Source organism: Schistocerca cancellata, chromosome 6 (assembly GCF_023864275.1).
Source record: "Schistocerca cancellata isolate TAMUIC-IGC-003103 chromosome 6, iqSchCanc2.1, whole genome shotgun sequence".
Taxonomy (NCBI): domain Eukaryota; kingdom Metazoa; phylum Arthropoda; class Insecta; order Orthoptera; family Acrididae; genus Schistocerca; species Schistocerca cancellata.
Genome location: NC_064631.1, coordinates 111,989,031 through 112,009,049, shown reverse-complemented (window position 1 = coordinate 112,009,049; position 20,019 = coordinate 111,989,031). Strand labels below are relative to the sequence as shown.

Below are 20,019 nucleotides of genomic sequence, written 5' to 3'. Positions count from 1 at the left end.
AATTCTTCAGTCTACCTAATCCTGAGGAAAGGGGATCTTGGTAGATGGATAACATGACAAAACAATATATTTTTCGTGTGATATTAGGGCAAATGTGCAGTCAGCCTGCAGTGGACCTGACTTCATAGCAGTTCTGTGTTGCGTAATTGAGCACCATGGAGCTATTGAGTCACTGAGGGACACACTGTGATTGTTCGAGGGCAGCCCAGAGGACTGAAACACAAACAAGAATTGCTTCTCGGCTTTTGTGTTTCAGTGTTTTTTAAGTCATGGAGTTCAACTTCACCTTTATTGATGATGATAAACAGTATAATCACCAGTTACTGTTAAATTTTTACAACATTCATGGCCCTTAAACCAAATAAAAACCTTTCTCTTCCCTGCATTTGCCATGGGCACACAGTGAAAGCCTTATGAGAATAATAATGAGACTTCCCAATATCTTTATTAGCTACCTCACCAATATCATACGAGGGTGGTTTGAGAAGTTCTCGGAATCCCCAAGAGAGGTCAGCACTAGCGCAACGAGTTGTTCATGTGATACTCATTGGACTGTTGCTTGTAAACACGAACTATGTCAGTGTTCTTGGAAGAGAGCTGTCGTGTAGTGACGTGTAAAGATGGAAAAAATAGAGATTCGAGCAGTGACTAAGCACTTCATAAAGAAAGGTATGAAAGCAAAGGACATTCATGCTGATTTCCAGAATACGCTAGGGGACTCTGCTCCTCCATTTCCAACTGTTGCCAAGTGGACAAATTAATTTAAATTTGGTCAGGAGAGCTTAGATGATGATCGGTGCAGTGGTCGGCCAAGATGTCACTACTCCATAAATCATTGCAAAAGTGCGCAAAATGGTCAAGTAGGATAGCCAATTGAAAGTGTGTGAAATTGCTCACACTTGCGAGATGTCATCCGAAAGGGGATATCACATTTTAACTGAAGAATTAGAAATGAAAAAAATTATCTGTAAGACGGGTGCCACAACTCTTGACGCTGGATCAAAAACATGAGAATGAATGTTTCGGAACAATGTTTGGCCCATTTTAGGAGAAACAAACAAGATTTTTTGCGCCAGTTTGTGACCACAGATGAAACTGGGGTGCACTACTATACCCCAGAGACAAAACAGTCAAAGCAGTGGAAATATGCTTGTTCTCCACCACCAAAGAAACCAAAGACAATTCCTTTGGCGGGAAAGGTCATGGCATCAGTGTTCTGGGATGCGAAGAGGATTATGTTTGTAGGTTATCTCCCCACTGCCAGACAATTACTGAAGAATACTATGCTAACCTCCTGGACAAATTGCAACAAAAGATATGCAAAAAAAGGCCAGGTTTAGAAAGGAAGAAAGTCATCTTCCATCAAGACAATGCGCGCCCGCCCACATGTGCCATTGCCATGGCAAAATTACATGAACTAAAGTATGAATTGTTGCCACTTCCATCTCTTCCCAAAACTGAAAATTTTCCCTGGTGGCCAAAGAATCACTTCAAATGAAGAATTCCCCCCCCCCCCCCCCCCCCCCCCCCAGAGGGCCCACAGTCCGTTTTGTGGGTATGTGTGTGGCACACATGGGGCCCCAAGCTATTGCAGTCTCCTTCCTTTTTCCAGACTGCATTACCATCCCTGTTCCTCTCCCACCCTATCCTTGCTCCTTTCTCCCTGCCTCCTCCTTCCCCCCTTGGTGGACTTCTTTATATTGACCTGGCTATCCTCTCGGCTTTGTTTTGGTATGTGCTATTGTTTAGTTTGCTGTTTCTATCTCCTTTTTGGCGTTTTTGCTCCCCTTGGAGTTTGACCTCCATTTCCAATGTTTTCACCATTTACAACATTTCCGTTCAGTGTGAGCCATTTGGGGATGAACTCCCAACCTAGTTTCCATGGTGCAGGATCCTCTCCCCCCTCCCCTCCCTTTTCCCCTTGCACCCTGGTCCCCTTCCTGCTAGGTCACCAGCACAGCAGTCAGTCCGTGTGGTGTGGTAGTTAAGTACCCACTTAGCTGAGCCCTCTGGCAACACAGGGATCACACTGCTAGTACCTGAGCTGTTAACGCCTCGTGTACGCCAAGGAGTCGATGCTCATCGCTTTGGGGCATCAGAACTCCCAGCTATGGCTGCCGTGTCAGACGGCCCTTTCCGTGGCTGGATACTGCCCACGGGGCGAGCCCCTGGTCGGAGTGCATCGTACTAGGGCGGACACCTTGTACATGAAGCAACAAAAGCTTCACCATCCTGGCCATTCTGTGGTCATCTCTAAGAGTGATAGAAGATATGACACTCTTTCTTCTTATCCTTCGGCCTTCCCCTCACAGGCCACCCCCTGGGAAGAGGGTCAAACTCGCCGGCTTGGGTTGAAACCTTTCCCCCAGTACCTGGTTTGTACCAGGACATATGGCGAAAATTTTGCCACGACCAAGCCTTTGTTTTTCGTAGATATGATTGAAGATAAGTATGGTGAAGTGGAATCCATGAGTAAAATGCGGCTCATAAAGACATCTTCTGCTGCCCAATCTTAAGTTCTGCGTGCTTGTGAGCATCTCAGTGACAACCCAGTCTCCGTCGCACCCCACCAATTTTTGAACTCGGTATAGGGCATCATTTTCCACCGGGATTTTCTTCTCCAAACTGACGAGGCGCTCCGTGCAAACCTCGAGCAGCGAGGAGTTCGAGTTATCCGCCATATACAGCGACTCTAAAAACAATTGCGTCAATACAGTCGCCTTTATCCTGGCCTTCGAGGGGGATACCCTCCCAGAGGAGGTCAAGGTGCTGGTGTATCAATGTGATGTAAAACCTTACTTTCCAACATTCCACCACCGATGAGATGCTTTAAATATTTATGGTTTGGATACGTCTTCCCACTGCACCAATGATCCCCTCTGTGGTGACTGCGGGCACCCCCTCCATGAGGGGAGTGCCTGTGCTCCCCTGCCAGTGTGCATAAATTGTAATGCACAGCATCCTCCATGCTCGCCAGCATGCCCGGTGTATTAGATCGACTTACCTACCCCAAGGCTTGTTGAAAGTGTGACTGGCTCCATCCCGTGTGTACAACTTCTACTTTTGCTTCAGTTACGTCCATTCCCCCTCCTACCCCCTCCTCTTCCCAGCCTCGCCCCATTCGCCCCACACCTTCTGCCTCATCCTCACTCTCTCACTACCCCTCCCCTTCCCCTTAGAGTGCTGCTCCCCCTCCCCCACTGAAGAAGCGCTCCCCTTCTTTGGCAACTGCCGGTACTGGAGCTGCCTCCCAGGACTCCTCTTCCTGGCATCCCACTGAAAGGCAATCTGCAGCTCCACATCGGCCGCGTGATCCATGGCCGGTGGGCACTAAGATTGCTAGGTATGATTCTGTGCCCGACCTCACTGCAGTCTGCCCTTTTCTTCCTTTACAAGAGAAGAAGCACGAACACAAGAACAAGGGCAAGGCCCCTCTAGTACCCCCTGAGGTGCCACCTTCCCCTCCTCCAGCCATTGAACCAACAGAGTCTGACCTCACCTATATGGACATTACCCCATCCTTATTGGTGATGGATGGCGACTCGGTAGCGTGACTGGCTCTGGTTCATTCGCTTCCCATTTGGACTGCAGCTCGAGAATCCTCCAGTGGAATTGTAATGGACATATGCGTCACCTCCTGGAGTTGCAGCCCCTTCTTTCCTCCTACTGTGCTGCTTGCTTTGCTCTCCAGGAGACCCATTTTGTCACTTCTTACTCACCAACCATGCATGGGTTCCACGGTTTCTGTTGGAACCGAATTGGCCGCTTGCGGTCCTGTAGTGGTGTTTGCACCTTGGACTGCAAGGACATTGTTATAAATGGATTTCCCTCCATACCACTCCGAAAGCAATTGCTGTTAGGGTCGATCTGGCCACTCCAATCACAATCTGTAATCTCTACCTCCTGCCTGACAGGCCACCCACATCCCTTGCCCAACCACCCTTCAACAACTCCCTTCTCCCTTCCTGCTTCTAGGGGACTTTGATGCACACAACCCTCTTTGGGGTAGTCACATGACTACTGCCCTGGGCAGGACAGTTGAAGCTGTTCTGGCAGGGTTTGGCCTCTGTCTACTAAACACCAGCGCTCCCACACACTTTAGTGTGTCACACGACACTTTCTCTGCCATTGACCTCTCCATCTGCAGTCCGGGCCTTCTTTCCTCCATTCAGTGGGGTGTCCACGATGACTTATGTGACAGCGATCATTACCTGATTGTTCTGATCTTCCTTCAGTGTAGCTCTCTCCATCACCCTCCCAGGTGGGCCTTCTCTAAAGCTGATTGTTGTGCCTTTTTCTCTTCTGCCATCCGCCCTTTATTACCAGACAGCAGTATTGATGAGTCTACACAGACTTTGACTGCCACCATTCTTTCTGCCGCTGTCTCAGCCATCCCTTCTTCCTCGGGTTCCCCACGTCGGAAGGTGGTCCCTTGGTGAACTCCATTAATTGCTGCGGCCATAAAAGACCAACGCCATGCTCTTCAACACTTCAAGCAGCACCCTTCTACTGCTCTCCTTCTGGTCTTTAAACGATTCCATGCCCGGGCCCGTTACCTAACCAAATTTCAGAAATGGATATGCTGGGAACGATGTGTGGCTGCCATAGGACCACACCCTCTTCATAAGTCTGGGCGAAACTCAGGCAAATTTTTGGTCATTGTAGTCCCACCGGCATTGCAGGAATTTCTTTGGATGGTGTTGTCCTTACCCATCCGGACTTTGGCGTAGAACATTTCGCTAAACACTTTGCTCAAGCCCTGGCATCAACTTAGTATCTGCCCACATTCTTCCTCCTGAAAGAGCGCTAGGCCTTTGTCTTTTGTTTCTCGCTGCTTGGAGCCTTATAACGCCCCCACGTAGCGAGTGTGAATTCGCCAACGCCCTTGCCCTTTGTCCCGACACGGCTCCTGGACTGGATCGGATACATAACCAAATGCTCCAAAACTTACCAGCGGCTGGCCACTGACCCTTTCCAACTGTCTGTGGAGTGAGGGGGTATTCCCTACCCAGTTGTAGGAAAGCATTGTTATTCCGGTGTTGAAGCCTGGGAAGCCACCTCTTCAGTTGGATAGCTGCCATCCAATTTACCTTACCAACACCCTCCTTACTAACAAGCTCCTTGAGCGCATGGTGAGTTGGTGGCTGTTTTGGATCCTTGAATCCTGCACCCTTTTGTCATCGACTCAAGGTGGTTTTTGCTGTGGCCGCTCTACGCCAGATAACGTGGTCCACCTGGGGTCTGCTATCCAGTCAGCTTTTGCCCATCGGCAATACCTCATTACAGTCTTCTTTGACCTGCACAAAGCCTACGATACCACCTGCCCCCCCCCCCCCCCCCCCCCCCACATCGTCACCACCCTTCACTAATGGGGCCTTCATGGCATTCTGCTCGTTTTTATCCATAACTTCCTTTCTTGTCGCTCTTTCTGGGTCCAAGTTGGTTACTCCTACAGCACTTCCCATCGGCAAGAAAATGGGGTTCCACAAGGTTCCGTGCTGAGCACCCCTCTCTTTCTCGTAGCCATTAATGGACTGGTGGTGGCTGCTGGGCTGACAGCGTCCCCCTTTGTATACTGACGATTTTTGTATCTACGTTGCTTCCTCCGTCGTGGGCGCTGCAGAACGCCGTCTACAGGGGGCAGTCTACTGAGTGCAATCTTGGGCTCTCTCCCATGGCTTTCAGTTTTCGGTGGCCAAGTCATGTCGTGCATTTCTGCCATTGCCGTACAGTCCATCCCAATCCGGACCTGTTCCTCGATGGCCAATCCCTCGAGGTGGTGGACACCCATCACTTCTTGGGTCTGGTCTTCAATGCCCAGTTGACCTGGCTCCTCATCTTCACCAGCTGAAGAGGACGTGCTGGTTACATCTCAATGTTCTTAGATGTCTGTGCAATACCACCTGGGGTGCAGACCGCTCTATTCTACTGCAATTGTACAAAGTGCTGGCCCAGTCTCGTTTAGACTTCAGGAGTCCTGTCTATGGTACTGCTTTTGACATTGCAGATACTAGACCCCATCCACCATTGTGGGGTACGACTTGCAACTGGTGCCTTCTGGACTAGCCCCGTGATTAGCCTCTCCACCGCTGCGACTTTTGCGCCAACAACAGCTGATATCTTATGCGCTCCACATTCGCTGCACCCCAAAGCACCCTAATTATGGTCTCCTTTATCCAGACACGGAGATCCCCCTCCTGTGGCGGCGGCCACAATGCGGGGTTACCGTGGCTGCCCGCATTCAGTCACTCTTTTCTGAGCTCCAGCACATCCCTTTACCACCTCTTTTCTCCACTCGCGCACGTATCACTCCATGGTGCGTTTCTCGGCCACAACTCTGTCTTGATCTCTCTGTCATTTCAAAGGATTCTGTCCCTCCGGAGGCCCTTCACCACAAATTCTACTGTCTCCTCTGTTTATTCCAGGATTCAGAAGTGATTTATACTGATGGCTTCATGGCTGCTGGTTACACTGGTTATGCTTATAGCTCTGAGAGACACATGGAATTTTGTTCCTTGCCAGATGGCTGTAGTGTGTTTTCTGCAGGGTTGGTAGCCATCCTGCGCACATTGAACCATGTCCACTTCTGCTCAGGACTGTCCTTCACTATCTGTAGTGACTCCTTGAGCAGTTTGCAAGCTATCGGCCAGTGCTTCCCTCGCCACCTGTTGGTCGTAGCTGTCCTGGACTCCCTTTCTCTCCTTGATCGATCTGGATGCTCCGTGGTTTTCATTTGAACCCCAAGCCATACTGGCATCCCTGGCAATGAATTTGCTGATTGACTGGCTAAATTGGCTACTAACAGGCCATCTCTTGCTATTGGCATTCCAGAAATAGACCTTCCCTTGGAATTACATCGTCAGGTTTTGGAACTTTGGAATGCAGAATGGCACACTCTTTCTTCGCCAAACAATCTCAGGGCGATAAAGGATTCTACAACTATGTGGTGGTCCTCCTTACACGCTTCTCGTAAGCCTCTGTCGACCTTTGCTGGCTCCGCATCGGCCATACTTGGCTGACTCACGGTTATCTCCTCCGTCGTGAGGACCCCTCTCTCTGTCATTGCAGATCAATGTTGACTGTGGTTCACCTACTACTGGACTGTCCCAACTTAGCTGCCTTGCGATGGAATTTTAACTTTCCTAACTCGCTAACCCTGGCGTTAGCTGACAATGCCTCAGTGGCTGATCTAGTTTTACGATTTCTTTGTGATGGGGGTTTTTATCGCTTTATTTAATGGTGGGACCTTCAACCTTATCAGTGGGTGGAGGGGATGGCAGGCTGTCTTACTCCCCCCTTTGCCCCCATTGGACTAGCTTCGACTGGGCTTGGTGGTTCAGGGTTCATCCCCGCCCTCTGCCTTCCCACTCCTTTCCTTATGGGGTCTGTTTTATCTTGAGTGTCTATCTTGTCTACCTGTGCTTCTTCCTTCATGCCCCTGTCATTAGTTACTTTCTTTCCCTCCTCTCTTATTCTGCCTTCTTCCTTCCTTCTCTGTCAATAGCTTGTAATTTTATGGCCGTTCTTGTTCCCTCTTACAGTGTGAGGTTTTATTGGTTTTAGTTATTCCAAGGTCAGAGGGACTGATGACCGCGTAGTTTGGTCCCTTCTCCAATCCAACTAACCAAACGAAGAATTGATAACCAGAGTTGACAACTATTTTGCAGGCCTGAAGGAAACTCATTTTTGAAATGGGATCAAGGCACTAGAATATTGTTGGACCAAGTGTATTAATCTACAAGGAGATTACATCGAAAAATAAAAACGTTTCAGTGATGCAAGTACTTTTTTCTGTTCCGTTCCAAAAACTTTTCAAACCACCCTCGTAAGTGCGATAAGCAATCACATTACGAGAATCAAAACTTTCCAACTCAACAGCACCAGTAGCACTACCACCAGTTCTTACAACAGCAACAGTAAATCAACCATTACAATGACTAAATGTATCGTTATTAACAATACTAAAATTAAAGTGATAGAGGTAGAAGTAACTCCTTTCATTTTATTCTTTGTGATGCCACTCTTCATTTCTGTGTTAAGATTCCTCTTGAGTATAGTAGCTTGATGACAAGTTAGCAATTTTCAGATTTTTCCTTATTTGTACTGTGAAACCTTTCTTGCTAAATTTCGTGAATCTAGGCCAATGCGAAGTACCCTGTAGGTTTCGGTGAGTGACTTAGTGAGCATCAAAATATGTTACAGATATGGCTATATCTTTCCAATACATTGATTCAGAGGCTTAAATTTATTACACTGCCAAGGAAATGTAGACCTTAGTGTATGACAAATCTGAACTTGATACATTCACCCATTTGTATGAAAAAGGGTTCTTAACAGTCGTACGGACAAGACGGACAGCAAAAAGATCCTGTAAGGGTTCCATTTTTACTGACAAAGACACAAAACCCTAAAATTACAAAAATCTTATTGCTCAGTGATATTGTAAACAGCATTCCCATTGAAAGCGAGCAGCATTGTCTTGCTTTTTACAGGTGATGGTACTTGAAAGTGGGCTCTGTTATTGTGTTCTCTCTTTTGCTGCATGTTTGAAATACAAATATTTCACTAGTATAATGCTAGCTATTTACTGGCTCACATGCATGTGAACAGTTCATGAATTACACAAGTAATTCTCACTTGCAGCATTGAAAGAAAAGTGGAAGGTAAACTAAATTGATAATGTTACTGCTATTGTGACTGATTAAGGATGAAATGTACATCATTTCAATGAAACAATCATTCAGATGATTTATGTAACATGTAACTAACTAACTAACTAACTAACTAACTAGTTGAAACATAAGCCATAGCTAAATTCAAACAAAAGTTACATCCTCAGTTCATATGTAATTTATCAGAATTCCTGGCAGTAAATTACCTTATTGATCAGTAAATTGCTCAGTAATTACCTTGAAGCAAAATTCCAAGACAAAACTGTACCTAGATTTCAGAACTGTTATAGTGATATGCACATGCATTGTGTGCTCTGTGCAGAGGGGTATGGCTTAGCATCACCACTGTGCGCTCTGTCTCTGTTCCATGCCTCACACTCCAGCAGTTGTTTACCCTGGTAACTAGCAAGTCTGGGGGAGCACCACATTGTGCCACTGTTTCTGCTTCTGACTTTCTCCAGAAAAAATTAAAATGTCTAGAAATCTCTCACTGCCATTTCTTAATGTAATACTTTGCTTTATATCACTTGCAATGAGCACTACAGTAACTAAGTACCCTCGCCACACCTGTTCTTAACATGAAAATCGATACTAAATGTTCTACTTGCACCCTGAAGCCCACACTACATACACACAACAGAAAGATTCAATTGGTTGGAGCATCACATAGTAAACTGCTCCTTGTTACTGTGCATTGTGCCACCATATGATTTCTTACATGCATAACACTGTAGTTCTTTTCTCATGGAGGATGGTTGGAAAGGAGGGACAGAACATGCTGACGTCCAACTCGAGATGGATCCATTTGTTGTATGGAAGCAGTAGAAAAACATGTAAGGGGAGGTAATGAGACTGACTGACTTGACTGACGTTAGTTGCCTAGATGAGTGTTTCCACATGTGCCTTGTGAATGATTTAATGGGTGCTTTAAATGCTTTTAACTAATCGAGGTGATGCTGTTGAAGTTAAATTTCTGTTAATGGTGTTTATTGTCAGAGGACAGTTCCACAATGGTCGTCTTGCAGATAAGTTGCAGTATTATTTCAAAATTGGTCAGCAATGCTCGAAGATGTAAAGAAGTCTACATGACAGTTTCTCTTAATACAGGCCATTGACTTAATAGAACTGAATGCATGGAATACACAACAGACTGAATGAATTTGACTATCATATTACTGAGTTGACTGTTGCATTGTGCACAGCTCCTTCTTAAAGACTTAAATAGTGTTGAAATACAAAGCTGTTACATTCTTAATAGCAAAATAAAATGCAGTAATTTTAAGCAATATAGGGTTATTTACATGTACCATGCAAACTACAAGAGAAGTGTTGAATCGCTGACAGGTAAACACAAAACACAAAGAGAACTTGTTAGTTTTCAGAATAAATCCTTTGATGAGCTAGAGCGCAAAATGCATACTGCCCCCCCCCTCCCCCCTCCCCCCACCACACACACACACACACACACACACACACACACACACTCTGAACTACATTATCGTTGAGATAATCACATAAGATGAAATCTCTTGAAGTCAAGTGACTGTGGGGGCCCATTATGGGAAGCACATCCAATCCAACAGTGAGGTAGTACATTCAGTATTCATGCAATCAGAAAAATCTGATAAAAAGTGTGATAGAGTGTGAGCTTGTTGCAGAATTAAATCTCCACTGTCTTACTGTTAACTGTGGTGTAAGTCATTGCTGAAGCATGCCCATGTACACGAAATCAACCACTTTTCTCTCCAAAAGAAAAATTATCAATAAACTTGTGAAGAGGAATCGGCACAAAAAATTTTAGATGAATCACTAATGTGATCACGATCATGTGTGGGTGTTCTGTGCTCCAGACTAACATGTTATGAGGAGTCACCTTTTCAGACACTTGTTCATTGAAAATCAACTTCTGCCAGAAACTGTCTTTCTTCAGTAGCAGCTGCAAATCATCACAAAAGTCAGAACAAAGCTCAGTCTGGTGAGTTGCCAGTGCATTAAAAACTGCAGCTGGTATGGTTTTACACGCAGATGTGTGCGTAGAATGCTACAGACAGTGGACTATGGTATCTGCCGTTCTCTGCTCGCATGTATCAACAACTTCTTCGGGCTCCTGACTTGATTCCTGCACACACACTCCACCTTATCTACAGACAATCTTGGCCAGCCTGCTTTCCCCACATCACACAGACAGCCAGTATCACAGAAAGTGGTGCACCAACCAGTGTATTGTTTTGTCTGTTGGAGCTTTTTATCTGATATGGAATGAAATCACTTGACCCTCACAGTTGATTCACTTCTGTGTGTGTTTCCACTACGGTTCCAACATATTTGAAGACATCAACGTTTTTCAGCTGTTCCCCTGCCAGACTCAGTTCTGTTGTAGATCCCTGCCTCTTCCTGGTCAGGGTCATGAACTCTCCACACAAACCAACCAGCCCTGCCCATCCATCTTATTGCTGCTGAACTTCATCTTCCTTATTTCCTCAGTTCAGCAAAGCCCAGTGACTTCTCATCATTCTCTGTAATTCTGTCTGCTATCTTGTGCATTCTGTCACCCAGGACAACAACGAAAATGTAACTATGCAAGTGCACTTCCTATTTTTTTTAAACCACAATTCTTTTTTCCAGTCAGTTTCCTCATATTCTATGTTAATGTATCTTCTACGTCTGTGGTATATTTCTTTCACCTTGTCAGTTGCACAGTTTCGTGCACCTTTGTTGTCAAAGGCTTTTTTTAACTTACTATTGCACACACTGTCAAGCTCCTTAAGATTCGGGAAGATCAACAACAGATCTTGTCGATGCTCATTGTTTGTCCTGCAGCTGCCCTACTGCAAAAATAAGATATGTCCCATTCCTTCCATTTTCTTCTTGACTTTTTGTCCCTTATTCTATTCCTTGGTATTTTCTCAAATATTTTTGCACAGTTGCCAGCACATCAGTGTCACCCTTCTAGTTGTTATACTGTATTTTGAAGGCAGGGACAATCATTTGTTTGTTCCAGTGTTTTGAGGTTGTTTTCTCCCTCCAAACTACCTTCATAAAAAGTATAGTCACTGTTTTCCCTGTGATTCCAACTACTTGTACCATTTCTGCTGACTTTATATACACATCTGGTGCCTTTCCTCCTTTCATACTGCCCAGTGCTGGATTCTAGTTCTGCCCAGATCAAATCCTTTTCAATTGGCCTCTCCCCGTCAGTTATCCAATGTGAATTTAAGAGAGATGTGAAGTGGTATTCCCACATTACTTTCAACTTTTTGTATTGTTTACTTATTTTACATTTCATCCAGCATAGTGGTGTTTTTACTCTCACCTTTCCTCTTTCCCTTCATCATCCCTTACAATAATTTTCTGTTGTCTTTGCTGTCTTCCTCTATCACCTCTGTTCACTGTCCCATCTGTTTCCTCCACTCCTCTGCTGCAATCTTCTGGACTTGAGCTTGTTCTTGGTATTTTATCCTTGGGTTGATTCTTCTTGGTACTGCATACTGTGTCCTTTGCTGAAACCATAGCTGCTGCAGTCACCACAGACGCCTACTGCAGCGGCAACACCGCAGACGGACCAGCGATGCGAGTTGCCGACTCCGCTGTGAAGTCTGGCTAATGCAAGAGTGTTTGAGTGTTCACAAGCAAGTACCACAGTTGACAACAAACACATACGTGTGGCCAAAGTCCATCAGAGGGCATCAACCAGCAGCAGAGGAAGGGGGCGCGACGATCAACGAACTATTTCCTGGCAATCACATGTGTGCAAATAGTGCCAGAAATAATTTTCTGCCGGGGCTAGATAACCAGTGCCTGGCCGTTCAGTGGGCAGTTCTAGACTCACCGAGTGAGTGCGGAGAAGAGCGGCTTTCCATCAGAGTTTTCTGTTCCATCATTTAATGTTGTTGTTCTTCCAATATGTGCAGTGCTGTTTCTGATTTTCTTATTTACTGTAAGGCTTGCACTCATATTTCCCCCCTGTAATAAAACACATTAATTGATTAGAATTGTTTCTCACATTTCTGATAATGCTACTTCATAACATTTGAGATAATTTGACTCCTCTTCCAATGTCATTAACCTATCTTTCTCTCCTAGAGTCCTGCAATTTATTTACAATATAAATCTTTATTTTGCTCTAGTGCCAGTCTGTACAGTCTGTAGTTACAATAGATAATATTTAGTGTAATTATTCTGAATATTATTTCTTGTTAAAAGTACTGAATCATGATTGATGACAAGTATTAATTTAAGTGGTTATTTATTGTAAAAGTTCAATAATGGAGATTTTTCTGCACAGGCTTGTGAAGGGTATGAACTTCTCTGCAGTTGTGTTTGACACTGCACCAACTGGCCACACACTTAGATTGTTGTCATTCCCTCAAGTTGTTGAAAAAGGACTCGGCAAGATTATACGATTGAAAATGAAAATTAGCCCTTTTGTTTCCCAGGTATGTGTAATTAAAAGAATTAGCAGTAGCAAAGTAAGAGAATTTAAGAACTACAACAGAAAGAAAAGTTTAATACATGTATGTAAATTATATATCCACTACAGCAGCTCTTTTTTTTTCAGTTTTTATACATAGTATGTCAGTTCCTTTTTTCGACATTGGTGTGAAATTACAGGTGTATATGAATGCTTTCAATAATATTGGTAGCATTTAGTGTCATACTAGGCATATTTTTTAGCAGAATGACCATCAAAGATCCCATCTTTTTCTGTAATTTGCAACATTATCTAATGATAAAATTTATTGCAACATTTTAAAAACTTGCTTTTTTTACACCATTTACAAAGTCAGAGATCTGAAGCAAATACAAGTAAACATAGGTTGCAGTGCAGTGTGTCTCCGTGTTACACAACTGCAAATAGATCATGGTTCATACATTCACTTCTTTTCACATTTTTTGATGCTTTTTATTTTTATCATCATAATTATTATTGTCGTTGTTGTTGTTGTCGTCTTCTTCAGATGTGTTGTAAAGGTACTGAGGTAAAAGGCATATTGAAAAAGAAAGGACCTTTCAGTCATTAAAAAGGGTATTAGGTAGAAACAGTTTTTTTGTTGTTTTTGTGCCCAAAGATTTACTTAACTTTTCCACATAGTCACTGTTCATTTCCAAGCTCTTTCCATAGTTTTAATCTACTAGATTTTTCAAACCATTCGCATAAAACTTCTCCACCTGGAAAATGGAAACAACTTACATCTGTGGTCTTGAGTTCCTCGTCATCATCAAACCATTGTTTCAAGTACAGGAAGACATATAGGTGCTGTGTGTGGAGTTTTGACTGTACGGATAGTGGTCAAAAAGTTCTCAATGAAAGTGATGCATCTTATTCTTGGTATGGACAATGGAGTGGAAACATGTCTTCTTATGAAGGAAGTTTATCTTTCTACACAATTTATGATGTCCGAGCTTTTTTGTGACAGTTGTGTAAATTGTGCAGTGTCCAACATAGGAAATTCATCAGCCACATCTCCAACCATCAGTTTTTGGTCCACTTGGTCCACGATTTCATTGGTTTGGGTACTGGGCCTACCACACCACTCCCCATTGGACACATATGTACGGCAACTTTTGAAGTCTTGATACCATTGTCTAATGTATTCTTCAATCATTAGTGTAGGCTCATGAACTAAAGTGCGCATCATTTATGATGGCGGCCGAGTTTAGGTTCGTTCTGCGCATCTGACGTCACAAAACACAATCAGCCAATGTACAGAGAACGACATTGCCAGAGCTCGAGTGCAGTGCACAGCATGGACGAGTGTCTTCAGTTTTAGAAACGTTCAGTCATAAATAAAGTAATTGAACAAAAGCAATGTCTTGATAGCAGACTTTCTTTTATAGAAAGTTTGGAAAAAGCATTCTTTGTACCAGTTGCTTCATATTCTATTAATTAAACCAAAGAAGCAATAAACCTCCTAATTCAGGCGATGGCAAGGAAAGGTGTTTGTATCATTCTCACTAACCGCTTTTTCGCAATAAAGAACAGCGGTAATTGTTATTTCCTATTGTACTTTGACGAAACGTAATTCATAGTCATGCCAACAGTGTTTGTCGGTATTTTGTGTGATATTTTAAAGTCCTCCGGGAGATGCATTGAATGACGAGCTGCGTTAGCGTAATGGTGAAAGTGTATGACTGCTAAGCCAAAGGTTCTGAGTTCAAACCTTGTTCGGTGTTTAATATTTTCTTTATTTAAAAACAATATCGAAGTGTCTTACTTCATGAATTTTATTTGTTTGAATGTAATTTTTTGAAATTTCTAGTGGCAACTAAAATCGACCATATGGAAAGTATATGCTATGGACTTTTACCTCTGCAAACTCTTCAAAATTTTGTGCAGTGGTTTACTACATCTAATGCTGCACAATAGCTGCGTTGAACATCGAAACAAAATTAAGTCATTTATGGGGGGAAGGGATCAGTCAAGAAGTGTAAAAATCAAATTTTTGGGCCAAATAGTTTTTATGAACTCGAATGATAAAGTGTGTCAAAGCAGTCGAAACACCATGTGTCTGCACAGGCGAGCAATGCAATGATGACAAAATCGCGCGCACATCGCGGAATGCGGGGAGCACGTCTCTGTAGCAGCGAAAGGGTTAATCCGGCCGTGGTGGCTTTACTTCATAAACTGCGCACTCCCCCCTAAACGTAAGTTTGCGAACTATACTATGGCGCTGCTTCTCTTGGCGCGTACAACTGGCAACGCAGCAATCTCCCGCGTCTGGGCGGGCATCAGCAAACTGCCAAGATAAAAGAATTGAACTATAGCCACAACTGTTGATGGTTTCAAGCAGCTGAAAATCCATATGCACATGAAAATACAGTTATAGCAAGGACTTCACAAGTATCAGGAGGAATTTTTGTAAATGGCACCGTTTCAGTTACCCATAGTCAAATGACTACTGAATTAAAACAAATGACTTCATGGTTTTATAGATGAGCAATAGATAGAAGAGCATTTGGGCAACTTTGGCCTATGCTGCCAACATTTAAATAAAAGAAAATGCCCCTTACTTTTTGAGTACACCATGTGTTTGTGATAATTTCTTTATGCATGTCAGTAAATAATTTTAGGAGTGAAGGTAACAACTCACCAGATAGTTATTCTGAGTCATCGATAGGCAGATACACAACTTGTCAAATAGGCCAATTTCATGGTATTTTTGTGCTTCCCTCTACAGTGAAGAACCTTTCATTCCAAAGCTGTGGAAGAAAATCTGCTTCACATTACTGTCAGCTTTGTCAGTTTCTCCATTATGGGCAAGATTTTAAATGAACAGCAGCAAATGTTGAACATAGTTTAATTTACAAAATCGTTGTGGCTTTTGTGGCCACTTATTGACATATTGCCTATTGGCTTCAGTCTCGGGTTCTTCGGCCAGTGTTTGTTTGACATTTTTTGACTTCATATTGCTCAAAGAAAGTGTATGGACTATATACAAACCAAATATGAAAGTGTGTCTCAGATCAACAAAAGACAAAAGGGTCCAGGGCCCAATTGCAATGTCAGGAATATACTGCATACTCTGTACATTTGGAAGAGTGTATGTGGGAAAGACGAATCCACAAATCCATCTAAACCAGGATCACAGAACATAAGTTGTACTGTGGGTTGCGACATATCGAGAAATTGGCTATGGTGAAGCATGTGCTGTGTGAGGCTGACAGTATAATAAAACTCACCAGGATGGAACTGCTCATGGTGGAGAAGAGCTGTCGTGCCTGCTCGTTCAGGGAAGCCATAGAAATCCACAAAAATGATGAAAGCTTAAACAAAAAAGAGGAATGCCTGAAGCTAAATGGAGCACGGGTTCCTGTACTGCAGTGAACGAACATTGCAGGTAGCAAGGAGAGAACACAGCAGTAATGACCAGGGAAAAGCCCTCAGATGTTGACACAATAGGTACTTATGATCTGTGATCGTAAGCTTATTGCCAGTCCATCATGAGCAATGGAGTGTGAAATTTTAACAATGCCAGCCATTTATGCTGGTGGAACATCAGAAAAGTCACTAAACAAATGTCAAGAGAAGAATCAAAGACAGAAGCCAACAGGCATTATGTCTTAATGTAATTTATATAATGATGTGAATTACATTTTAAGTACTCTTTATAGCTTTCACTCACTGCTACTTAATTTTGTCTGAAGGTAATAAAGTAATGTGAGAAAAAAAATAGAACTGTCAAAGAATGATTGTAGGCTATTGGAGTTCCATTTTCTCATTCTTACTGGAAACCAGATCTTTTGAGTTTTAGAGCCCAAGCATATTTTAGTGCTGTTGTACTTTCTTCATGCACTGGTTTCTTTCTACTCCAAGGTAAGAGTGCTGTAGGATCCTACAGATGCTGTCATGAATGATTGTGGGTTAGTTTAAGCTTGTTCTGCGCACCTGCGTCATGCATTCTCTGACAGCCAGTGAACATTCAGTAGGATTCTGAGTACTCTGTCATAGCCAATGCAAGCATTAAACATCATTGTAGTTAGTTATTTAGTGAGGTTTTATTCAGTTCATTGTGAGTTGTCTTTGGTGGTGGTGGTGGTGGTGGTAAGCAACAAATTCTACATAAGCAAGCGAGAGATATTATTTGCAAGGTACATGCTTCTTCAGGTGCAAAGCACATGCATGTGCATACCACACTTGTTGCTTAGAACCAGCAACAATGCGAACTCTGTTGTGCCTTGACTGGGATAAACTTCCTTCATTCATGAATCAGACGAGGCATAAAAAATGTCGATTGATACCTTGAGAACTTTTTTTTGTCTATTCACCTCACATGATCACTTTGTTGGACAGCAAAGTGCACCAGGTTAGCAGTTTCTGAAATATGCCCTGAAGTGGAATATACAGTTTAAAATGGAATACAAATATCACCGCTTTCAGAAAAGCATCACATGTACAGAATGAAAAAATATAAAAGGAGAAAGCTATGTGAAAGTAATATCTTCTGGATGATTAGGTCCATCATTTTCCTCTTTTGGTACTTTAACAATGCACTCTTTCAAAACCTTCTACTGGGGTCCTCTAAGGTGTGTTCTGATGTTTACCAGTGACTCAAGAATGTTGAAAGCTGGTTATGCATTCACATGTAAACGGATGTTCTCCCACTTTTTTTCTAAAGAAGGGTGGGGTGTTATGGGTGGCCCGTTATTTTTAGAAAGGTATTGATAGGAGTCAGTACAAGATGGGGTTGGAGGGATGTTTTCAGAATGTCAGAAAAAACAAGAAAAATTATTATTGTGCTGCCAAATTGGCCTCCTGGGAATTGTTTGTATTCCTAATAGCATATTATTCACTGTCTTGCTTGCTGAAATAATTGACGTTAACAAGATGTAACCATAATCTCTTTTCCTCTCATACTTGGAGGTCACTACAGTGTTCCCATACTTTCCTTCTGTAAATGTTAAATCTGTAAATGTACGATTTACAGATCTAACAGTACTCTGAGAACAGGGCATGCTGGGTGTGTCGTAGCACAAATAGGTATTTAAACACCAATTTGATCTACCATCCAGCCCGGAAGCAAGCAGTACTAAACACGCTCTTTCTTTCTGTTTTCTCTCTGGAATGCCTGCTATTAGTATCTAGCCAGTAGCTATGGTCTACTGATAAGAGCCTGAGAAATGTTTACCCCTTAATTCCTCTTCTTCAGAAAAAGCATGGAAGAATGCCTTTATGTAATGGAACATGACACTGACCTGTGGACATCTGAAGACCAACCCAGGAGGGGGGTCAAAACTTAGCATTGTTGAAGAAATAGAATGGAAAAATGGTGTGACATAGTCACTCCAAAGATTGACATATATTTAGAATGACCTCAGAAGCTTGCGAACTTATAGAAGGTTATATAATATCAACTGCAATATTTATCTGACTGTAAGTAGTATTTTTTCCCAAATTCGTCATTCGAAAAATATGGGCAGTTACATTGACAAATTAAGCCTTGGTTGCTGAGTCAATGTTTTTTTACATTATGTTATAGCATAACATAAAAGTTGTTTTACATTTGCAGATGAAGGTTTGGTAATTGTGATGAAGCACAAGTTCAAACAATTTCAGAACTATGAGTAGTGGACTGGAGGCAGCAGCTCGAACAAAAACTAGGAGAAGCATGGGGAGAGGAGTAGTGAGGAGGCTTCGTACTGAGTCGTGCTGTCAACAGTGACCATGCATACCGTATTAAGTGCATTTGTGAACTTTTACCACACAACTGACATTTTCCTGAATCGTAATGTAGTTGGAATTGAGTAGTACAAATGGGCCGATATTCAACAATAGTATACGTTGCTACAGACAATTGACTAGGCATAAAAAATGTCAATTGATACCTTGAACTTTTTACTGTTTTTGTCTAAAGGTGACACAAGAAACAAAACACAGGGTACAACAATGTCACTTTGGCTTGTACTGCTTCAGGGTATATTTCCAAGGTTAGCAACAAATGTTGAATCAGGCACAATGTGTTCATATTTTGTGCTGCTCCAACACCAGGGAGCCAAGAGACCAACATATTGTTGTTTTTATTCTGAATTTAGTTGCATTTTCCATCACGTTCATGTTAGCATGCAAATTTTGTGAGAGTAAAAGTAACAACAGTAGTCACTGTGCTTTCATTGTCAACACTGTAATAGCAGTAAATTGAAGCGATCAGTAATGACTGAAATGAGAACTGTGTCTTTGTTGGGGTACATGGATGTAAGTGTTCAAGTTTTATAATTAGTTCATACAGAGAATGTAATGCTATTTTCATCGTGGTAGCCATCATGACTATTCTTGGCAAGTCTGACATGGAGAAATGAAGGGAAAAATTAATAATAAAGTCTGCATATTGTGTTTTCAATACATATTTAATTTGCCAATGTGTGCTTCGAAGTAAAACTTAATCAGTGTTGCTATTGAAAATGGTGTACGTTTATATACTCGTTCTAACAACTTGTGGAAGCTTTTTCACTGCAGTGTCATTGCACAGATATCAGCAAAATTTACAGATATGCATTTCTGGTGTATTGACATCACAGTGCAGGCCCTTTCATAACTAACTGAAACCATGATGATAAAGCTGTGGTTTGAAATGTACATTAACAAATTAAGTATGCTATTAAAGAGACAGTTTATGATTTTTATTGTTAAGTTTTCCAATATAATGCCAATTTTAAGTTAATCACAGTACAAACAAGAAGAAAATTTACTGTGAAAGAAGTGAAAGTTCTTAGGTGAAGAATAACTTAAAGAACACCAGTTGTAAATTCTTAACTTTCAGGAGATGAACTAGGAAAGGATTTATAATTGAAGCAGTAGTTAGTGCCACACACGTGAGAAATACAGTGAAGGCTTCGTGATTACTTCAAATTT

General features: G+C 42.5%; 1 protein-coding gene across 1 annotated transcript in view; it reads left to right on the top strand.

The window, feature by feature from the left end:
* LOC126191146 (ATPase ASNA1 homolog) overlaps nt 1-20,019 on the top strand; it is a 65,948-nt gene that overhangs the window by 27,269 nt on the left and 18,660 nt on the right. Inside the window, exon 4 of the mRNA XM_049931900.1 lies at nt 12,958-13,108. Coding sequence (XP_049787857.1) covers nt 12,958-13,108 — 151 coding nt within the window. The remainder of the gene's footprint in view (nt 1-12,957; nt 13,109-20,019) is intronic.